Source organism: Tachypleus tridentatus, unplaced genomic scaffold (genome assembly GCF_004210375.1).
Source record: "Tachypleus tridentatus isolate NWPU-2018 unplaced genomic scaffold, ASM421037v1 Hic_cluster_2, whole genome shotgun sequence".
Taxonomy (NCBI): domain Eukaryota; kingdom Metazoa; phylum Arthropoda; class Merostomata; order Xiphosura; family Limulidae; genus Tachypleus; species Tachypleus tridentatus.
Genome location: NW_027467782.1, coordinates 38,238,108 through 38,263,644, shown reverse-complemented (window position 1 = coordinate 38,263,644; position 25,537 = coordinate 38,238,108). Strand labels below are relative to the sequence as shown.

General features: G+C 30.6%; 1 protein-coding gene across 1 annotated transcript; it reads left to right on the top strand.

Moving 5' to 3' along the window:
• Positions 1-893: 893 nt before the first annotated feature.
• On the top strand, positions 894-25,185 carry LOC143242280 (voltage-dependent L-type calcium channel subunit alpha-1S-like). The gene is made up of 8 exons (XM_076485646.1): positions 894-978; positions 2,146-2,247; positions 2,857-2,966; positions 4,818-4,984; positions 7,867-8,000; positions 13,866-13,942; positions 20,128-20,199; positions 25,162-25,185. The coding sequence occupies exons 1-8, from the start codon at positions 894-896 to the stop codon at positions 25,183-25,185; spliced, it is 771 nt and encodes a 256-aa protein (XP_076341761.1).
• Positions 25,186-25,537: the final 352 nt, after the last annotated feature.

Below are 25,537 nucleotides of genomic sequence, written 5' to 3'. Positions count from 1 at the left end.
ACAGGATTAAAACCCTCACTCACTATGTCTCCAAGGAAGATATACAAGATTAAAGCCCTCATTATGTCTCTCGGGAAGATATACTGGATAAGAGCCCTCACTATGTCTCTAGGGAAGACATACTGGATTAAAGCACTCACTAAGTTTCTATCGAAGATATATTGGATTAAAGCACTTATTATGTCTCTAGGAAAGACATACAGGATTAAAGCCCTCACTATGTCTCTAGGAGAGATATACAGGATTAAAGCCCTCATTATGTCTTTAGGGAAGATACACAGGATTAAAGCCCTCACAATTTCTTTACAGAAGATATACTGAATTAAAACACTCACTAAGTCTCTAGGGAAGATATATTGGATAAAAGCAGTTATTATGTCTCTAGGGAAGATATACAGGATTAAAGCCTTCACTATGTCTCTAGAGAAAACACACTGGATTAAAGCACTCACTAAGTCTCAAAGGAAGATATATTGGATTAAAGCAATTATTATGTCTCTTGGGAAGATATACAGGATTAAAGCACTCATTATGTCTCTTGGGAAGATATAGTGGAGTAAAGCACTCATTATGTCACTATGGAAGATGTACTGGATTAAAGCACTCATTATGTCTCAAGGGAAGATATACAGATTAAGGTCTTATGTTTATAGAAAATGTAATTAGGATTCCATTCATAATGATATCTCTATGACAGAACAAGAAGATTATACTTTGATTATTAATCTGCAAAAGCAATTTGCTTATATCTTTAATTTATGCATTTATATTAGTGTTTGTTTACACCTGCATGTAAATTTATTTTCTGTATTTTACTTACTGCTGTTTCTGTTTATCTTGTGTGTTTATGTGTCATGCTAGTTTATTTCCTCCAGAGACTTGTATCAATGAACATGCCACTCAACACTGATGGCACAGTCATGTTTAATGCCACTTTGCTTGCGGTCGTTCGAACTTCATTATGCATCAAAACAGAAGGTAGGATGATAAAGGTTTACGAGGTAAAGGCCAACTAAATAGGAAGAGTAGGTGTGATGTAACAGTGAAATACCACTATATCATTAGCTGCTATCCCTCATCTATTAGTTTAATATTAGAAACAGCTAGTGCAGATAATCTGTTAGTCTATAAATATGTAAAAACATTTATCCATTGAATAATACTTTCTTCAGTGTTAGCATGACAAACACATACTTTTTCTCTTAAGAAAGAACATTTAGTGGTTAAAAAAAACTGAAATATAAATTGTTTTTAAGAAAAAAAATTATATAATCTTACACAATTAAACAATACCACTATGTCTTCATGAGGTTTCATCATAGTAATCACTTGATGTTTGGTTTTGTGTCACTGCTGTCAGTATGAATTTTTTTTTTAGCTGTTGGTCCAGTATCATTGTTTTCAGTGTTATTGGTTGTTTTCTTGGTATTGTTACAGTATCACAGTTTTCAGTAATATTGGTTGTCTTCTTGGTTATTGTTACAATGTCAGTGTTATTAGTTGTTGTTTAGTGTTGTTGTTTCACTATTACTAATGTCAGTATTATTGTTTTTCTGTTATTGTTTCATTATCATTGTTGTCTTTATTCATTTCTTTTTCCTTTCTGTATTGGTCAATCCCACTATTTGTTGGTAAAAGAGTAGCCCAAGAGTTGGCGTGGTGATGACTAGCTGTCTTCCCTCTAGTCTTACACTGCTAAATTAGGGATGGCTAGCACAGATAGCCCTTGAGTAGCTTTGTGCAAAATTCAAAAGCAAACAAACAAAACAAAATCCACAGACATGCCGTTGTGCCACTGGAGGGTCATAGCAATAGGAAATGTGTATATGTAGAAAATGTTAAGATATTACTTATCTTTTATGAGTTGAAATTTTTACTGTTTCATAATAATACTATTGATAAAGACTTCATTTAATAAAAATATATGGATAATTAAAATAAATAAACTCTCATGTTATAAATTGCCTAATATAAAACAATTTTCCTTATTTTGTACATCAAATATTAGAGCATTGTTTATTAAATGTACCATACACTAAAGTTAGTTAATTTTGTATTTTGTAATTAATTATCCAATGTTGTGTAAGAAGTTATAACTATTTGTAGAGAGAGCACTATTGATTCACGTTTTTTTGTATCTTTAAGGAAACATTGATGAAGCAAATGAAGAATTGCGTGATGTCATAAAAAAGATTTGGAAACGAACTAGTCCTGAGTTGCTGGACCAAGATGTACCTCCTGCTGGTGGTTTGTATCAGTCCAGATTTATAAATTTTTACCTTTCAACAACCAAAAATTAGTACTAGACTTCCACTGTGGTTATTATAGCAGTAACGAGACCAGTGTACCACTATAGGCCTTATAGCAGTGGTGTGTCCTTATGTTCTATGGTTAGCTTTATTAGTAGTAGTGCCTACTCTCAGCATTTTGTATTGATGTTTTTATTTTAGCTAGATATCACGTTACATGCCTTAGTTTTATCTTTATTAGAATCAGTTATTGCATAATTATACTGTTTTTTTTTAATATTAGCTGAAGATGATGTTACGATGGGAAAGTTCTATGCCACTTTTTTAATCCAAGACTATTTCGAAGATTTAAAAGAGAAAGGAAGAGCGTGCACTTGGTCATGATGGTGCTGTAGCTTTAACAGTAAGTCTTTGAAAACTGGACTCAATAATAGATTTGCTATAGGTTCTGGTTTACTAACTCAAAACACATATTAAGCCATGATTTGAAACATTTGACTAACTGTTAATTGTTAAAACACTTAACTCATGGTTTATGTTTTGATACTTTTGTTTATTAAATAAAAATGTAATTACAAATTATGGATAAAGTTACTGCATCCTTCAGGCTGGATTAGTACACTTCACGAAGTAGGACCTGAAATTCGACGAGCTGTCTCAGGAAACTTGGATACAGATGAGTTTGGAAACTTTTTGGATTCAGAGCCATTACACAGGGTAAAAGAAATTAGGATTTTATATTTATTATTATTTTAAAGCAATTTCTGTGGTAAACTGTTATTTATATTGCTTTCAAAATAAAAATAGCAATGGTTTTCTATCTTTTACCAAATTAACAAAATAGTTTATAAAAGCACTTTAAGTAATGCACACACACACACACACACACACACACATAAATGGAAGAACTTAAAAGTTTCACTACATTTCATTGTACATTAGCTTTAACATTGTTAGTATCAGTTCCTGCATTATTTTTACTGTTGTTATTTTAGTTAGAGATAATGTGACACATTAAACTATATAACACAAATTTTGTTCCTGGATAGTATGTGTTATTTCTTAATTGCTTATGTTGTAAAAGTACAGAAAATGGTCATTATTCCCTTCAAACTTTGCTTTTGTGACCTGGATAATGAAATTTAAAAAATAACCTATTTTATGTGTAAAAATGGGAAAATTTACACATTTTCATTTACATAAGGTCTGAATAGAACATGTGAATCAAAATTTACATGTATGTGTACCAAAGTTATAAAAAAAATGTTTAGAAGTGAGTAGTTTTTCGAGATTTTTGACTGTAATGTAGATCACTTTCTCGTATCAGCTCCCAAATATAGTCTCCTATCATGTTTTTGTTACATGCTCCCAAGTCACAAAAGCAAAATTTGAAGAGAAAAATAAGTCTTTTCCATCTACTTTAGGCAGAAGCAATTGGGAAATAACACTTTCTGTCCAGGAACAAGAAAAAGTAAACATTTTTTTACCTTGAGTTATTAACTTTATCATTGTGAGCATCAGTTAGTGTATTGTTATTTAGCAGAAAATGATGTGACACATTGTTAGCATCAGTTAATGTGTTATTATTATGGTACTATAGCTGAAGACACATTGTTACTCTATCATAATTTGCAACAGTTACTACATTATTATTGTTCTTACTTTAACTTAAGATGATGTCACACATTATTAGCATCAGTTACTACATTATTGTTTTAATTTAAGTGGATATTATGTGACACATTATTAGCATAATTTACTACTGCACATTATTGTTTCAATTTTAACTGGATATTATGTGACACATTATTAACATAAGTTACTACTGCATTATTGTTTTAATTTAACTGGATATCATGTGACACATTATTAGCATCAGTTACTGTGCTATTGTTTTTAATTTAACTGAAGATGATGTGATCCATTGTTAGCTTTATCATTATTATGGTTACTTAACAATGTTAAGATTACTTATTACCAAGGTTATATTGCTAAACATAAGTGTTTGATTACTTACCACCTGGGTTTTATTAGTTAATATAAAGGTTACATTACTTAAAATGATATTTGGATTAAATAGAACAAGGGTTAGATCACTTAAAAAGAAGTTAACATTATGTAATACTGGGGTTATATTACATAATTTAGATTACTTAAAACGAGAGTTATCTTTCTTTGCATGAAGGTTATATTATTTAACACAAGGGTTGTAGTACTTAATACAAGTTTTAGATTACTTATCACAAATTTTAGTTTACATAGCATGATAACAGATTAATTATCAATAGAGTTAGGTTATTTAACACTGTGGTTAGATTACTTAACAGAGGTTTAGGGAACTTAATACCAGAGTTATATTATTTATCACCAGGTTAAGATTACTTAAGTTTAGAATACGTAGTACCATGGTTAGGTTACTTAGCACATGGTTTAGAAATGTATCTTGAGGATTAATTCATTAGGATGAAGGTCTGTTTATATTTTGGAAGTGTTTATACTTCTGGCACTATTAAACATAAACAGTCCAACTAAAAGTAAACTCTAACCTTAACATTATTTTTTCCATAGAGAAACCACCCATTCTTTGGCAATATATGGTCCTCTGTTAGACAAAACTCAGTAGGTATTCAAGGTAAACCTTACCCTGACCATTACAGTGTTATAAATCATATTATACCTTCCAAAGTGAGAGTTGAAGACTCTCCACTTGCTGGTCGGACAGTAGCCAAAGCCAGGTAAGTTGATCAGAACTTCCACCAACAGTATAGAAACAACTATGTATGTCATGTTAGCAATACTCTTTAAAAACCTCATAGCAAATGTATTAAAGCATTTTATACAGTGATTCAAGCAATACCAATTCTGTGCTATATTCCGAAATAGATTATATAGGCGAGTACTTTAAGATACCTTGCATTTTATAGCATTTAATTTGTGCTGAGTGTCAAATAAGTATATTGTTTATGTAAACACTCTAACAGACAATTCAGTTGGCATTATTTGATGTGGATTTGTTTTAACTAAATAGATTTTATATGTGAATACTTTATTAGACAATCTGTTTCATAGTGTTTGATTAATAGTTGTCGGAACTAAATAGAGTGCATAAATAAATACTTTAATAAACCATCCATTTGATAGTGTTTGACTTGTATTTGTGTTAAATATATTTTGTATCTAAATACTTTAACACTGATAACATTATGTGGCATTTTCTATTCTTTTTAAAATATAAATGTAATGTTCTATCTTTCATGTTGTCTGAAAGCTGTATTTTCTTTTAAAAATTGTAACAAGCTAGCATCTTTTATGACCAAGAACATTCTTTATTCTCAAAATTTAATGACCTGTTATTTGTAGCACTACTGTAACAGTTTTATTATAATGACCTGTTATTTGTAGCACTACTATAACAGTTTTATTATAATGACCTGTTATTTGTAGCATTACAATAACAGTTTTATTATAATGACCTGTTATTTGTAGCACTACTATAACAGTTTTATTATAATGACCTGTTATTTGTAGCACTACTATAACAGTTTTATTATAATGACCTGTTATTTGTAGCATTACAATAACAATTTTATTATAATGACCTGTTATTTGTAGCATTACAATAACAGTTTCATTATAATGACCTGTTATTTGTAGCACAACTATAACAGTTTTATTATAATGACCTGTTATTTGTAGCACTACTGTAACAGTTTTATTATAATGACCTGTTATTTGTAGCACTACTGTAACAGTTTTATTATAGAATGATATGAAGGAGAACATTTGTTATTTATAGTTTTGGATGTGAGAAAATGAAGATTTATTAAAAAAATTATTTTTCTTTCAACTTTTCATGTGATAAGACAAATTTTACAAGTGCTTCCAATGTAAATTACCTGACTAAAATTAGGTTTTTTTAGTTCATCACTTTCCTTTGTTAGCATGTATAATCTTCCATCTCAAGGTCCTTATAATAATAAATAGTTTTTTTTGTAAAGTTAAAGAATTTTAAAGAATTCATAAAGCTTAAAACTCTCTTTCCTCATTCCACTATTTGATGGAATGAGTAGATTTGTCAGTAGCTGTAGCAACACTAGTATGTCTTGTCATTCATATCAGTAGCTGTAGCAGTACTAGTACATCTTGGCATTGAGATCAGTAACTGTAGCAGTACTAGTACATCTTGTCATCAACATCAGCTGCTGTAGCAGTACTAGTACATCTTATCATCAACATCAGCTGCTGTAGCAGCAACCAGTACATCCTTGCCACATCAGCTGTAGCAGTACTAGTACATCTTGTCATCAACATCAGCTGCTGTAGCAGTACTAGTACATCTTGTCATCAACATCAGCTGCTGTAGTAGTACTAGTACATCTTGTCATCAACATCAGTTAAGCAGGTAGTAGTACTAGCATCAACTTTACATCAACATCAGCTGCTGTAGTAGTACTAGTACATCTTGTCATCAACATCAGCTGCTGTAGTAGTACTAGTACATCTTGTCATCAACATCAGCTGCCTGTAGTAGTACTAGTACATCTTGTCATCAACATCAGCTGCTGTAGTATATACTAGTACATCTTGTCATCAACATCAGCTGCTGTAGTAGTACTAGTACATCTTGTCATCAACATCAGCTGCTGTAGTAGTACTAGTACATCTTGTCATCAACATCAGCTGCTGTAGTAGTACTAGTACATCTTGTCATCAACATCAGCTGTTCTAGTGGTACTAGTACATCTTGTCATCAACATCAGCTACTGTGGTAGTACTAGTACATCTTATCATCAACATCAGCAGCTGTAGTATTACTAGTACATCTTATCATCAATATTAGCAGCTGTATTATTACTGGTACATCTTGTCATCAATATCAGCACCTGTGGCAACTCTAGGTACATCTTGTGAATTATATCAGTAGCAGTCCTAGTACATCTTGTTACTGATATCAGCAGTTGTAGTAGTTTTAGTACATCTTTTCATCCACATTAGCAGTTGTGGTAGTACTAATACATCTTTTCATCGACATTAGCAGCTGTAGTAGTTCTAGTACATCTTGTCATTGACATAAGCAGCTGTAGTAGTACTAGTACATCTTGTTATCAACATGAGCAGCTTTAGTAATACTATTATATCTTGTCATGTATGTCATCAGCTCTTGGAGTATCATTACATCCTACCATTAGTGTCAGCAGCTTTTGAAATACCAGTATCTTCACTTATCACCACTAGCACTTGTTGGAGTACCAAAAATTCTTTTATTAACACCAACAGTGTTTAAATACCAATATATTAAATTTTCCTACTAACAACTGTTGGGTTACGACAAAATGCTCGGTAAATAATTTTAATAACTTATGAGTGAAAGCGATGAATAATCTACAACAATTTATCTACCATACTATATCCTCTATATCCAAGCTAACAAGGCTTTTTGGTTCATCAGGCTGGCTGGGACACTATTTTTATCACTAAATTGGATGAACAGCAACATTCATTTACAAATCAGAACTAATAACAGCAACTTTATTCAATTATTTTTATTTTATTTAACTTTACTGGTCATTCAGAAGAAATGCCAGCAAGCTAATCTTTTGTTCTTGACTTCTTTCAGATTAGCTAATATTCCAGCTCTAGTGATCACTGGACTCACTCCTGATGGGGATATTCACCGTCAAGTCCAAGATGGAGAACATTTTGAAAATGGAAGAACTTATCTTCTTCCTACTTCAAACAGAAGCCATCCTGGTAGGTTAATTTTATCATTATTTTTAAACATGTCTTCCTTATCATTGTAATGTTATTGCAGAACAGCACCTCTTGGTCACTATCTGTTACTGTATTCCTCAGAGGAATATTTAGAGAAGTGTTCTTCATAGGATTTACAAATATTATGAATTGAAATTATGCTGAACTTACATAATAATAAAACAAATAGTTCCACTTCCAAATTGAAAGAATAGTACAAACTTGAAATATTAGTTAGAACAAACCGTGATTCACACCACAAAATGTTGTTATTGATAGCTCTGCAATTCTTGACAATATAGAGATTTATCATGAACTGGAAATAAAGACTCCTAAATGCAAAAGTCTGTTTAATTTGTTCATTGGTATATTTTAAAATTATGTCTTTATATTGTGCCTTATACTGTGATATATTTAGCATCCCCAGCTACATTTTGGGGTTGGATTCCTTGTGGTGAATAAATTGGATAGCCCAATACAGTTTTGTCCCAAAACAAGTTATTTCTTTTGAGGTCATAGAATCTTCACATTAACTTATCCTTATTTAGTAAAATTGGAATAAATTTGTATAACAACAAAATATTGTAAAAATAGTCTCTTCAATTCATTAAACATCACATTGCAATCCCTAATCAAATTTCAACTGTTTTATTGTCTGATGAAGGTTCTGATGAGAGGGCTGAAAACTCACAAACAAAAGTATTTTAATGTAGAGAAAAGTGTGTACATAATTATAATTAAAAGTGTGTGTATAATTACATTCATCAAGGTGTATAGGTTTCATTCAGTAATTCCAGCTAACAGGAGAACTTACCGAGTTGATGAGCATGTGAAAGTTATGTTCAAAGCTAGTGTCAGGTCAACCCCAACTCACTGAGATACAAATATTGTTTTACTGTTGTTAATTACAGTTCCTGAATTCATACAAGTTAAAAAAAATATCTTTAAATCACTACAATATCTGAAACATAAGATTCAAAAACATTGTCTTCACCCTTTGTAAACTTACATAATCTGTTCATTTTATCCTAATGATATTTCTATGTTTTAGTCCTTTAAAAGCTCTTGAGGAAACTATGGTTTTCTTATTGATAAACTTATGCACTTTTATTAGTCTGGGACATCAACTTCCAAAATGTTTGTTTTACATTTTAATTACCTGGGTTAATAACGTGTTCAAAATGTATTGAGTCAGGGTATTAGTAATATTGTATTGAGTCAGGGTATTAGTAACATTGTATTGAGTCAGGGTATTAGTAATATTGTATTGAGTCAGGGTATTAGTAATATTGTATTGAGTAAGGGTATTAGTAATATTGTATTGAGTAAGGGTATCAGTTATATTGTATTGAGTAAGGGTATCAGTTATATTGTATTGAGTCAGGTATTAGTAATATTGTATTGAGTCAGGGTATCAGTTATATTGTATTGAGTAAGGGTATCAGTTATATTGTATTGAGTAAGGGTATCAGTTATATTGTATTGAGTCAGGGTATTAGTAATATTGTATTGAGTCAGGGTATCAGTTATATTGTATTGAGTATATCAGTTATATTGTATTGAGTCAGGGTATTAGTAATATTGTATTGAGTCAGGGTATTAGTTATATTGTATTGAGTCAGGGTATTAGTTATATTGTATTGAGTCAGGTTATTAGTTATATTGTATTGAGTAAGGGTATCAGTTATATTGTATTGAGTAAGGGTATCAGTTATATTGTATTGAGTAAGGGTATCAGTTATATTGTATTGAGTCAGGGTATTAGTAATATTGTATTGAGTCAGGGTATTAGTTATATTGTATTGAGTCAGGGTATTAGTTATATTGTATTGAGTCAGGGTATTAGTTATATTGTATTGAGTAAGGGTATCAGTTATATTGTATTGAGTAAGGGTATCAGTTATATTGTATTGAGTAAGGGTATCAGTTATATTGTATTGAGTCAGGGTATTAGTAATATTGTATTGAGTCAGGGTATTAGTTATATTGTATTGAGTAAGGGTATTAGTTATATTGTATTGAGTAAGGGTATTAGTTATATTGTATTGAGTCAGGTATCAGTTATATTGTATTGAGTCAGGGTATTAGTTATATTGTATTGAGTAAGGGTATTAGTTATATTGTATTGAGTAAGGGTATCAGTTATATTGTATTGAGTCAGGGTATTAGTTATATTGTATTGAGTCAGGGTATTAGTTATATTGTATTGAGTAAGGGTATCAGTTATATTGTATTGAGTAAGGGTATCAGTTATATTGTATTGAGTCAGGGTATTAGTAATATTGTATTGAGTCAGGGTATTAGTAATATTGTATTGAGTCAGGGTATTAGTAATATTGTATTGAGTCAGGGTATTAGTAATATTGTATTGAGTCAGGGTATTAGTTATATTGTATTGAGTAAGGGTATCAGTTATATTGTATTGAGTAAGGGTATTAGTAATATTGTATTGAGTCAGGGTATTAGTTATATTGTATTGAGTAAGGGTATCAGTTATATTGTATTGAGTAAGGGTATCAGTTATATTGTATTGAGTCAGGGTATTAGTAATATTGTATTGAGTCAGGGTATTAGTAATATTGTATTGAGTCAGGGTATTAGTTATATTGTATTGAGTCAGGGTATCAGTTATATTGTATTGAGTAAGGGTATCAGTTATATTGTATTGAGTCAGGGTATCAGTTATATTGTATTGAGTCAGGGTATTAGTAATATTGTATTGAGTCAGGGTATTAGTTATATTGTATTGAGTCAGGGTATTAGTTATATTGTATTGAGTCAGGGTAGTATTGAGTAAGGGTATCAGTTATATTGTATTGAGTAAGGGCATTAGTAATATTGTATTGAGTCAGGGTATTAGTAATATTGTATTGAGTCAGGGTATTAGTAATATTGTATTGAGTCAGGGTATTAGTAATATTGTATTGAGTAAGGGTATTAGTTATATTGTATTGAGTAAGGGTATTAGTTATATTGTATTGAGTCAGGGTATCAGTTATATTGTATTGAGTCAGGGTATTAGTTATATTGTATTGAGTAAGGGTATCAGTTATATTGTATTGAGTAAGGGTATCAGTTATATTGTATTGAGTCAGGGTATTAGTAATATTGTATTGAGTCAGGGTATTAGTAATATTGTATTGAGTCAGGGTATTAGTTATATTGTATTGAGTAAGGGTATCAGTTATATTGTATTGAGTAAGGGCATCAGTTATATTGTATGGAGTAAGGTATCAGTTATATTGTATTGAGTCAGGGTATTAGTAATATTGTATTGAGTCAGGGTATTAGTTATATTGTATTGAGTAAGGGTATTAGTTATATTGTATTGAGTAAGGGTATTAGTTATATTGTATTGAGTCAGGGTATCAGTTATATTGTATTGAGTCAGGGTATTAGTAATATTGTATTGAGTCAGGGTATTAGTTATATTGTATTGAGTAAGGGTATCAGTTATATTGTATTGAGTCAGGGTATTAGTTATATTGTATTGAGTCAGGGTATTAGTTATATTGTATTGAGTAAGGGTATCAGTTATATTGTATTGAGTAAGGGTATCAGTTATATTGTATTGAGTCAGGGTATTAGTAATATTGTATTGAGTCAGGGTATTAGTAATATTGTATTGAGTCAGGGTATTAGTAATATTGTATTGAGTCAGGGTATTAGTATTGTATTGAGTCAGGGTATTAGTAATATTGTATTGAGTCAGGGTATTAGTAATATTGTATTGAGTCAGGGTATTAGTTATATTGTATTGAGTAAGGGTATCAGTTATATTGTATTGAGTAAGGGTATTAGTAATATTGTATTGAGTCAGGGTATCAGTTATATTGTATTGAGTAAGGGTTATCAGTTATATTGTATTGAGTAAGGGTATCAGTTATATTGTATTGAGTCAGGGTATCAGTAATATTGTATTGAGTCAGGGTATTAGTAATATTGTATTGAGTCAGGGTATCAGTTATATTGTATTGAGTAAGGGTATCAGTTATATTGTATTGAGTAAGGGTATCAGTTATATTGTATTGAGTCAGGCAATTAGTAATATTGTATTGAGTCAGGGTATTAGTTATATTGTATTGAGTCAGGGTATTAGTTATATTGTATTGAGTAAGGGTATCAGTTATATTGTATTGAGTAAGGGTATCAGTTATATTGTATTGAGTAAGGGTATCAGTTATATTGTATTGAGTCAGGGTATTAGTAATATTGTATTGAGTCAGGGTATTAGTTATATTGTATTGAGTAAGGGTATTAGTTATATTGTATTGAGTAAGGGTATTAGTTATATTGTATTGAGTCAGGTATCAGTTATATTGTATTGAGTCAGGGTATTAGTTATATTGTATTGAGTAAGGGTATTAGTTATATTGTATTGAGTAAGGGTATCAGTTATATTGTATTGAGTAAGGGTATCAGTTATATTGTATTGAGTCAGGGTATTAGTAATATTGTATTGAGTCAGGGTATCAGTAATATTGTATTGAGTCAGGGTATTAGTTATATTGTATTGAGTAAGGGTATTAGTAATATTGTATTGAGTCAGGTATTAGTAATATTGTATTGAGTCAGGGTATTAGTAATATTGTATTGAGTCAGGGTATTAGTTATATTGTATTGAGTCAGGGTATTAGTTATATTGTATTGAGTAAGGGTATCAGTTATATTGTATTGAGTAAGGGTATTAGTAATATTGTATTGAGTCAGGGTATCAGTTATATTGTATTGAGTAAGGGTATCAGTTATATTGTACTGAGTAAGGGTATCAGTTATATTGTATTGAGTCAGGGTATTAGTAATATTGTATTGAGTCAGGGTATTAGTTATATTGTATTGAGTAAGGGTATCAGTTATATTGTATTGAGTAAGGGTATTAGTAATATTGTATTGAGTCAGGGTATCAGTTATATTGTATTGAGTCAGGGTATCAGTTATATTGTATTGAGTCAGGGTATTAGTAATATTGTATTGAGTCAGGGTATCAGTTATATTGTATTGAGTAAGGGTATCAGTTATATTGTATTGAGTCAGGGTATTAGTTATATTGTATTGAGTCAGGGCATTAGTTATATTGTATTGAGTCAGGGTATTAGTTATATTGTATTGAGTAAGGGTATCAGTTATATTGTATTGAGTCAGGGCATTAGTAATATTGTATTGAGTCAGGGTATTAGTAATATTGTATTGAGTCAGGGTATTAGTAATATTGTATTGAGTCAGGGTATTAGTAATATTGTATTGAGTCAGGGCATCAGTTATATTGTATTGAGTAAGGGCATCAGTTATATTGTATTGAGTAAGGGCATCAGTAATATTGTATTGAGTAAGGTATTAGTTATATTGTATTGAGTAAGGGTATCAGTTATATTGTATTGAGTAAGGGTATCAGTTATATTGTATTGAGTAAGGGTATTAGTAATATTGTATTGAGTCAGGGTATTAGTTATATTGTATTGAGTAAGGGTATCAGTTATATTGTATTGAGTCAGGGTATTAGTAATATTGTATTGAGTCAGGTATCAGTTATATTGTATTGAGTCAGGGTATCAGTTATATTGTATTGAGTCAGGGTATTAGTTATATTGTATTGAGTAAGGGTATCAGTTATATTGTATTGAGTCAGGGTATTAGTTATATTGTATTGAGTCAGGGTATTAGTAATATTGTATTGAGTCAGTGTAATATTTTCAATTATTTTCCACTGTTTGGCTGACTTTATGTTTGGTTAAAATAACACAACATAACATTATTATATTATTATAGAATAATATTATAACATTAAATATTCTACACGCTCATCAATCTACACAATAAGAATTAAAGATATATTTCATTACAGTAAGATAATACATTTCTCTGCAGATAATCAAAACAAAGATCAGAACCACAGAGAACAGACAATGGAAGTAATAGGAAGTGCAGAAAACCTTGTTGGAAGAGCAAGTTGTTATCTAAAATAGGCACCAAGTAATGAATACAGTCAGTAGAAACAAACACTACAATTAACAGCCACCATGATTACTGTTAGTAGAATACAAACACCACAGTTAACAGCCACCATGATTACTGTTAGTAGAATACAAACACCACAGTAAACAGCCACTGTGGTTACTGGCAGTAGAATACAAACTTCACAGTTTACAGCCACCATGATTGGTGTCAGTAGAAATACACACACAGCCACTGTGATTACTGGCAGTAGAATACACTTCATGATTGGTGTCAGTAGAATACAAACACCACAGTAAACAGCCACTGTGATGTTTACAGCCACCATGTCAAATACCACAGTTAACAGCCACTGTGGTTAGGCAGTAGAATACAAACTTCACAGTTTACAGCCACCATGATTGGTGTCAGTAGAAATACAAATACCACAGTTAATACCCACTGTGATTCTGCACAACAGCATTTTATGGTTGTATTGAGCCAAACCCATCTGCTTCTTTCCTACACTAAATATTTTATATTGTAAGATGAACTTGCAAGATTCTTATTTTGATTAATATTTTTAGTTTCATAATCTTTGGTGTGATACTGTTTAATTATTTACACCGTGAAGGTTTTTGTTTCTGTATTATTATTTGATATGAGATTTAATCTGTTGTTTAAAATTTTATTTTAGACAAGATGATGTATGTTGTATATATAATGTTAGAAATAAGTTGACAGTTCTGTTTCAGAGTTTGATATTAATACATCAACGACATACTTACAACTTAGTAGACATTCCAAATAGTAGTTTGTCTTTAAGAGGAATACTCAGTTTAATATGTGAGTTTCATTTTGTACTTTAGTGATTGCTTCTCATATCAGTTAATTACTAAAACTTTCTAGATACCTTTAAAAACAATTAGATATGAAAAGCTAGTAGATATCTCACATTACACTTAGGTATTAAAACTTAGTACATACCCTTAATTACTGTTAGATATTAAAACATAGTAAAAACTCCAAATGAGTGTTATATATTAAATCTTAGTAGATACCCTTAATTACTGTTAGATATTAATACTTAGTAGATACCCTTAATTACTGTTAGATATTAAAACTTAGTAGATACCCTTAATTACTGTTAGATATTAAAACTTAGTAGAAGCTCTCAGTGAGTGTTAGATATTAAAACACAGTAGAAGCTCTCGGTGTGTGTTAGATATTAAAACTTAGTAGAAGCTCTCAGTGAGTGTAAGATATTAAAATTCAGTAGCAGCTCTCAGTGTGTGTTAGATATTAAAATTTAGCAGAAGCTTTCAGTGTGTGTTAGATATTAAAACTTAGTAGAAGCTCTCAGTATGTGTTAGATATTAAAACTTAGTAGAACCTTTCAGTGTGTGTTACATATTAAAACTTAGTAGAAGCTCTCAGTATGTGTTAGATAATAAAACTCAGTAGAAGCTCTCAGTATGTGTTAGATATTAAAACTTAGTAGAAGTAGTCAGTGTGTGTTAGATATTAAAACTTAGTAGAAGCTCTCAATGTGTGTTAGGTATTAAAACTCAGTAGAAGCTCTCAGTGTGTGTTAGATATTAAAACTTAGTAGAATCTCTCAGTGTGTGTCAGATATTAAAACTTAGTAGAAGTAGTCAGTGTGTGTTAGATATTAAAACTTAGTAGAAGCTCTTAATGTGTGTGCATCCATGAGTGTGACAACACAGTTTTATAACATTGGAAGTATTAAGTGGATCATGCTATTGCTGCTATGAAACATATGGCAATAAATAATTGTGTTTATTTTGTTCTTGAGTATGAAAGTTTTAGAATTTCTGATGCAGAATCTAGAATATGTCAATGTCCTACAAATGAATTTTTGCCCAGAAGTGTGACCTTCACTGCTTTTTCACTGTAATATTATATGAAGTAGAAACAATACACAATAACTTCCAGTGCCTTATTAATATAAGCATACTTAATACTTTCTTATATAATATAAGTATATCAAATCTGTGGTAATAGTTCCTGATCTATTAATATAAACATACATAAGGTATAATAATACTTTCCAGTGTTATCATCCAGACACTTTTAAAAAAACATTTATCTGCATCATTTTGCAGACATCGTACCAAGTGGCAGAAAAGAAGCATTGTAGCTATCTTACTACATAGCATAGGAAATCGAATAGGCAGCAAGAAGTTTTTAAGAAAAAACATATTCAAGAAACATATTAGAGTATTCTTAGTTTTTTGATTATTTGGAAAACACAAGATCTGCATTCACAGTGTTTTCTATATGTAGATATCAGCTGAATTAAGGAATAGTGAAATAAAAATATTGAACGTATTACTTCTCATAATTTTATTTAGAAACAGCACCACATTCTTCATTACAAAATCATATGAACATATCAAGTACATGAAAGAAATAAAAATTACATTCACTGATGCATGTACCTGTATCATAAAAAATAGAAAATAACATATGCTGGTACACATAGCTATATAATAAAAAGTAATAGAAAATAACGTCCACTGGTACAGGTAGCTACACAATAAACAACAAATAGAAAATAATATCTACTGGTAGATGTAGCTGTACAACAAATAGAAAATAATATATACTGGTATATGTAGCTGTACAACAAATAGAAAATAGCATTCACTGGTAGATGTAGCTGTACAACAAATAGAAAATAGCATCCACTGGTAAATGTAGCTGTAAAACAAATAGATAATAGCATACACTGGTAGATGCAGCTGTAAAACAAATAGATAATAATATCTACTGGTATGTTTAGCTGTATAATAAAAAAACAAAATTGGAAATAATAAAATACATTTTGCTGGTACATGTATTGACACAGTAAACATGAAATAATAAAATACATTTCGCTGATACATGTAGTTATAAAACAAATAAGGAAAAAAGTAACATACACTGGTACATATAGCTCTATAAGAAATAAAAAACACACTGGTACATGTAGCTCTATAAGAAATGAAAAAAACATACACTGGTACATGTAGCTCTATAAGAAATTAAAAAAAACATACACTGGTACATGTAGCTCTATAAGAAATAAAAAACAAAATACACTGGTACATATAGCTCTATAAGAAATAAAAAACAACATACACTGGTACATGTAGCTCTATAAGAAATAAAAACAAAATACACGGGTACATATAGTTCTATAAGAAATAAAAACAAAATACACTGCTACATGTAGCTCTATAAGAAATAAAAAACAACAGACTGATATCATTAACAATATCCTGACATTATACCACTTCAAATCAATAACAATATCCTGACATTATACCACTTCAGGATCAATAACAATATTCTGACATTATACCACTTCAGGATCAATAACAATATTCTGACATTATACCACTTCAATATCAATAACAATATCCTGACATTATACCACTTCAGGATCAATAACAACATCCTGACATTAAACCACTTCAATATCAATAACAATATCCTGACATTATACCACTTCAATATCAATAACAATATCCTGACATTATACCACTTCAATATCAAAAACAATATTCTGACATTATACCACTTCAATATCAATAACAATATTCTGACATTATACCACTTCAATATCAATAACAATATCCTGACATTATACCACTTCAGGATCAATAACAACATCCTGACATTATACCACTTCAATATCAATAACAATATCCTGACATTATACCACTTCAGGATCAATAACAACATCCTGACATTATACCACTTCAGGATCAATAACAACATCCTGACATTATACCACTTCAAGATCAATGACACTATCCTGATATTATACCACTTCAATATCAATAACAGTATCCTGACATTATACCACTTCAAGATCAATAAATAATTTGTTTTAATATATATCTTTGACTAATTAGCTCGATCTCAAGACAGTTTTTATTCATTGGTGAAAACATGAGGTTACATCTTATGTGACCCCGTAATTTTCGTAATATTGCGAATTGATATGTGAACCTTAATGCTAGGAGAAACTTCTGTGAATTTAATAAAACATGCATTCTCAAAATCAAATATTTCTGTCTACATTTGTTTCTAAATTAGCGAGAGCTATGCCTGAACTTCATGGAGCTCCACGTGTGGTCATTTGGGTCATCTGTCGAGCAATAAACGTGTGAGAAAAAAGTTCATGTTTTTGGTTTAAATCTAATTTCACACAGATTTTACACTGAGTTAGTTTGTCAGTAAATAATTTGACTTAAGTTTAAGTAATGATAATTTCCCACTGTTGTTCTTTTAGTCAGTTCAAGAGGCTTAAGAATTATAGTCAGATTGTTGTGGTTATACATACATTGACATATTAGAGAAATGATTAAGAAATATTCTGTCAGACAGTTTCCATTTTTGTAAACAGGAATAATTTTTCATCTGTATGTTGAGGAACAGTACTGTGTTATACTTTAAACAATTCTTCGTAAACTTGTTGTTATTTGTTTTAAGCACAAAGCTACACAAGGGGTATCCATGCATTGCTCACCACGGGTATGGAAACCAGGATTTTAGCAGTATAAACCCGCAGAAATGCAGCTGTGCCACTGGGGGCTCCTCTTAAATTATTTCAACATCTGTGAATTTTTTTATTGGGTAATTGTATGTTATGTCCTATATTACCTTGTGCATAGAGAATGCTTTATGGCTGCCCACTGTAACAGAAATACTTCCAAAAACTTGTGATTCAATTTTCTTATTGATTAACTGCACAGAGAATGGGAGCTGTGAGAACCATTCTGGTGGGCAAGTACTTGATGTCTGGTCTATTGTTCCTGTTTATTGTAGATTCTGCTGATTTTAATACATATTTTCTTAAAGCCAAACCATCCATCATCAGCATATTGACCAGTTAAGTTCATTTTTTTTACTGTCAATTCCTGATACATACATTTTACTTTTGAGAGGCCAGCAATTATAGGCTAAGTGTGAAGACTTTTTGTAAAGACTTGTATAAAAACTCAGAAATATAAGTGAGGTATGAAGAAAAGTATCTGTTTTTATAACACCACTATTTATAAATGTATCAATAGTGATAAACTGAAAACTTACTCTGTGTACATGGCATTTATGTCACCATATGCACCTTATAAAGAAGGTATTCAGTACTGTTTATGTATTATAAAATATTTGAAGTATAGTTGTAACATGCTTTGATAGAAGATCATACATTTAATTCTTATATTGACTGATTTAGCCACATCCATCTAACATGCTCATATACATTGTTTGTAATCTTTATTGTTTTGGCTGCCCCATAAATTAATGGGAGTATTACATATAGCACAGTGAATAAGAGTTTATTATTGACACCCTTATATATTATGAGTTTGTTTTATAAATAAATCATTGTTTGTAATTGCATTTGATGATGAGTAATATGATGTCTTTTCCTACAATTTATGACTATTGTATAAATAAATAAAATTAACTTTAGTAAAACTATTCTTATAGCAGGTTTCAAACATAGAAATGCTACAACTAAGTAACTTACTAAGTAATCACATATACAATTTATAATAGACAGGGTAACTTTGTTTCACAATTTATGGAGGAGAAAGAATGGAATAAACTAGTACTTTCTAGGCATGTGATCATTAATGCAGTGGATGTCAATGTTACACGTTGTAGCGTGAATCAGTTTGGTATTGTTAAATAAAATTTGATTGGCTGTATAATAGTTCTGGTTACTTACCATAAAGTAATATCTTTTTTTATGAAAGGGTAGAGTTTTATGGGGTTTTTCCACACTTTATTTGGTCCAATATTTAATAAAACCCATAAAACTACTTTCATTTAAAGAGTGTGGGATTAATCTGTGAACTTGATTGGGCTCATCACGAATGCTTAAGGAAGATGTGTAGCTGCTTATAATCATCTACAAGAACTAATGTAGTGTGTTATAAAGAATAGCATGATTATAAAATGAATCATTTTGACTGATTAAAAAGTACAATAAACAGTAAATGAACTTTATGAATGAACTATGCATGTATTGTTATAAGAAATTGAAAAAGACCATGGAAAATTAAGAATATGAGTTCTGTATGTTAGTTTGAATTTAAGTGCTTTATATGTTGAACATAATGTGGGATGGCATAATAAAATAGTGTGTATATACATGTATTTTTTGTACATTTGTCAGGTTGTTAACCTAGTCCTAGATGATCTGTTAGGGAACAAAGACTTTGCATATGGAATTCTAGATGTGTTGTGGGTAAGTTGAATATGTTTTGATTATAGATTGAATCCAGATTGTGAAGTTTGTGGTGTAGTACAGTACTTCTTTTCACATGTATAATTATTTTCATTCAGTGCTGCCTTCTGTGTGCAGAAATGTTTGTCATGCCATAATCCTTGAACTTCCATGTGGCTCAACTGTGTCTGGCATGTAAATTGTCATGTAAACTCCCAATAGGAGTGTGACACACCCTCCTGACTTGTGCGACTCCCTTTACAATGAACTTTTACTTCTTATTAGACAGTGATTGAGAGCAGATGTTTTTCAGTTGTTAACTCTTTTCCTTCAAGTGTTCATTCCATTTCTTTTGTGAAGTAATGATTAACTTGATTTGCTACAGTTAATTGTTTCTGTAGTCGTTTGCAGAGATAATTTACCTTTGTTTATTAATTTTGTTTTCTCTTTTGAATTCTTCATGGTTTAATATGACTTCTTAAGTTTGTTTTACAATTTCTGAAATTATTATTGTTGCTTTGAGCACCATTACTGTTTTCAGGTCTGAGTGTCTCAACAGAGGGTTTCCTAGTTTTAAACTGTTGGGAGATTGGTTGTTATAAGAGGTGTCTTTTTTCTCCTAACAGTGTTTGTTTTTTTCCTGCAATGCAAAATGCCACACTGGTACGTCCCTTCACACCATCATTTGAGTGTTGGACTGTTGTATGTGTGTGTGGTTGTGGATTTGCTCTTTTGCTTCTTTTAGTAGATTGGTTAGGTATGTGTATAATACTGTTCTACTAACCTTGAGATAAAGATGGTGGGGATCCTCCTCCAATCACAAGTCAGAAGTAGTAATCCTGATGCTGCTTGGGTTTGGACTGGAGTTGATGAGCCACTTGCCTTAGCGACTCAACACATTTTGAGTACATTCCTCACATATCTGATTGTAGATGGTTCTTGTCTAGTCTTTCTTCATGGGGACTGAGATTCCAGTGTATTGTTGTTTGGATTCAAACTCACTTAGTGTTTCTTTCTTTCTCTCCCATTTGATTGTGCTCTTCTCACTTTCCACCCATATATGTGACACCTGTTTCCACACTTTGCATAGTGTATACCTGGTACAGAAGTGGTGTGGTTTCCCATGTGTGTTCCTTGTTGGGATCACACTTATGGTGTCTGTCATATGCTTTTGAAGGATACTTATTTCTATCATTATCACTGGACTCTGCCTATTCTAGTTACACATTTTAGTGGAAGTAATGCATGGGTACAACATTGGGTGTAGAATATACCTGTAACAGAAGTTGTGTGGTCTCCTACATAGGATCTTCTACTTTGATGATCTCCTGTTTTTTTGCATGTTCTTCAGAAGCTTGTGATGGATGCTTCTTTTTTTCTTGTACTAATCAAGAAAAATTACTTGTTTAGTGTGAGATTCCAGTTGTATATGTGAGAAGAATATATTGAAAATATATATCCTATAGATACTTGTCACACCTCCTTTATACTGAAAACTGGTGATTACAATTTCTGTCAAAACAGTAGAAATGGAATAGAGGGAGGGTGTGTTGCACTTGTATTAGTAGAGTGCTGTCACTTGATTTACATGTGAGGTGCAGTTGAATCACATTGATTGTGTGGTTTGTGAAAGTTGAAGACTTGTGGCATGCAAAGAATTTTGCATATAGAGGGTAGCACTGAACCATATTGCTATATTTGAGAGAGGAGATAAATACCTATCACAAATATATTTTCATTACAGGAAATGTATAACTTGGAAGAAATAGTTTATTGCAGATTTGTTTACCTAACTCTTTAAAAACCAGTTATGAATTAATGTCACATTACTCAAACCTTCTGAATTTTTCTTGTTGCTTAAATTGAGTACTGTTACATCATAATGTCTCAAATTAATGCAAGTATGTTTGTAAAAGTGAAGTTAGATTGACTTTTGGTTTAAGTCATAATGGACAATTTCTAAAGTGAGTTTCATAGCTTGTAATAACAGATATAGAGAAGAAATAAATTGTCTTATTGAATGGCATTCTGAAGTTATTGAATCTGTCTTGTGGACTTTGATGAAAAGGAGAATTATTTAATCCTTTAGCTACTGGCTCGGTATTATATACGACTTCACCTTCAAATTTGCACATGTTAAGTATTTGAACTATAACTTTTGGTATTGCATGTGTATCTTCACAAAATTTGGTAGACTTTTACTAAATATTACAAGTATTTTGTATACAAAAAAAATCAAACTTTTTAATGAAATATCTTTACTAAAGATTTGCTTGTGAAAATAGGGTGCAAAGTGATTTCATGTTATGACTGAAAAAACTACTTTTCATTGCCAAAATCTCAAATCTTTTTGCATAATCTCTTAAAACCTCCTAAATACATCTCAAACGTGATGTCATTGTGTTTGTTGGCTTACATTCAAAATTTTATTGAACTACTATTTTATGAATTTAGGTCAATAAATTTGGAATCACATTGTAGATTATAATTCAAACTTTAATACTATGTACATACATAAGTTAATTTCTTAAGTTAAAGGTTAAATATTTAAAGAATCTGAATATAGATTTCAGTGAGTTGTGTAGTATTTTGAATGCAGCATTGGTTAAAATCAGATGACTGTGATCCCAAAATACTAAGTCTATAGTTTCATACTAATTAGAAACTCAAATTATTAATATTATCAGGCTAGAATGAAAAATGAGAACCTTATATCTTTTATTTTGCTGAGATACGACTTGCATACTGAATCAAACCTAGCGGCTTCTTTCACCATATGGTTAGTTATGTACACTTACTTCAAAATGATATGTGAATAACCAATCAAAAGTTTAGAATATCCTCCAGAGTAGTTTACTCAGCTCTTTTAATCTGTAAAAAAGCTGCCACGTTCTTTCAAACCAAAATTTCAAGATAGGTTGTGTCTTTAGTCTGATTGAAATTTCATGTTTTACTAAATCTAAATACATTTTAGGTACTAAGCTTAATAAATTACAGTTAAATTCTATGGTATCAGTTCAGTTATCCTTTATATGCAAAATTTTAAAAGACTTAGAGCAGCAACTGAGTACAAAAATTGTAGCAAGAAGAGATAATTGTTTGCTTTACTTCTTTATTTTTTATCATTCAATATTTAAGAAAAATAAGCTCCATAACTTATTTCTAAATAGTAATTAGTTATGAGTATAATGTACAATAATTGAAATGTGACTGTATTATAAAATATTAGTCCACTAAAATGCAGCCAAGACAGGAAAGACTAAAGGTCAGTTTTATATTACTGTCTTTTTGTGTTATAATATGTAGTCATTCTAGCATGAAAAACTTCATTTACATTTATTTCCAAAGTTTTTATGATGGTTGCGAGGTTGGTCAAATGACAGATCACACATAGTTAGAGTAGAGAAAATAACATAAAACAAAGTCTTGCTGAAAATAAGTGTTTGAAAGTACTTAGGAGGTTTTAGAGATTGTGAAAATAATATCTGAGATTTTTAAACAAATAATAATTTTTTTAATCATAACATGAAATCAGTTTGCACTCAGATTCACAAAGAATCTTTAATAAAATTAAAATCTGATATCTTTATACACAAAATATTTGTAATCTTTACCAAATTTTGTGAAGATACATGCTGCATCAAAAGTTATAGTGCAAATACTTAATGTGTGCAGTTGTATAGATGAACTTGTATATTACACTGAGCCCATAGCAAAATGGTTAACCTGATGTGAATAATAATATTCAGTGGTAAGGTTTCTGCTTTTTAAGTTAGAAGCATGTTTTACACTAAGTAAGTATTAGTGCTATGTAGAGATACACTCTAGATATTTATGTTAGGATATGTATACGTATTCATTTTTTTGTTGTGTGTGGTGGGAAGAAACTTGTTCGGTATGTAACTTTTCATTTGTATGCTTTCTAATATACTGAGATTCCCTTTTTTATTTTCTGCAAAAAAATGTTATGTGAGTGATTTTTAATAGTTACTGTTGATATCTTTCCTTGCATGTGTAGGACCACCAGCCTGTCTACATATAAATAAAGATTAATACTTGATTGTCAAGTAAAATAAAATTAGTAGGAAAAAACTGCATTAAAAACAAACCCAAACAAAAATAAAAAATGCTGCAGTTTATCTTGCTTACACTCAAGTGTTAGTACCTTATTATTATTATTACATTTTCTTTACTTTGGAGAACAGTCACCTTCCCACAACAGTTTGCAGGTAGTAAAGGATGATACAGATGTGAGACATTATGGGCTTGAGTACTCATATCTTGCTCTCCTAATTTTTATTTATTTTGATTATTTTATTATTATTTATTTATGTATTTCTTTTTGTGAAACTCACAGTTGAGTTTGAAACTGACAATTCATTTATCCCCATCACAGTGTGGGTCCCACTTCTTCAGTCACCTCTGAAACCTATGATACATTTTATATCCCATGTCTGTACCATAGGGATTCTTCTGATTTGTTCAGTTTTTTATTTTTGTTTATTAGAAAATATATACTTACACACACACACAAACACTGGAATAAAAATATTTTATCAGATGTTTGTCAATGGTTGGTATTAAGTGTTATTAACTATTGTCAGCTGTAATTTCATATCCTATTAAATGAAATCTCAAAAATGAAACATAACCACCTTGTCATATATTTATATTACAGTACTTTTGATAATATAGTATGTATGTAATCCCCCAAAAGAACAGTGAATTAACAATGAGTGTTTTGTGATGAGAAATTCACTTGAATTTCACTTCTCAAAACTCTCTTTTTTTTAACCTAAAGAAGGTTAAGGCTTAAGAAGGTTGAAATGTTGTTCTCTACTTTATTTTAATAAAAGTTTTAATACCCATACCAGCCATCTTAAGATAAATTTTAACAATGAGTGTGCTTATCTAACAGTTTTACTTCTATGGATTTTTACATGAACAAAATTTGTTATTTATCATATACATTTATTTTCTCAGGTAGAGATGATGGAGGTTCCTTGATTTATTCTTTGCTGATGTTAGCATTAGAAAACAATTGTCCAGTCCAGCTGCTTAGACAGGTATGTAACTGTGAACATTATAAAAAACCAGCTTTATGAATTGGGTTAATTTATACTTTAGATGGTATTTCTCTGTGTAGCTGTGTGTTGACAGCTAGGCCAAGAGAATTCTTCTTGATCAGTATTTAACTCATTAATGTTATTGTACAAATTGTAGATTTTTTATGGACAAAATATTGAACAGTGGTAGATGAAAACAAATTATTTGCAGTATTTTAAGGTTGTTTTTTGTGTGCAAAATAAATAAGAAATTAGGTATGAAATTTAAAATATGAACATGGTCACTTTTGATT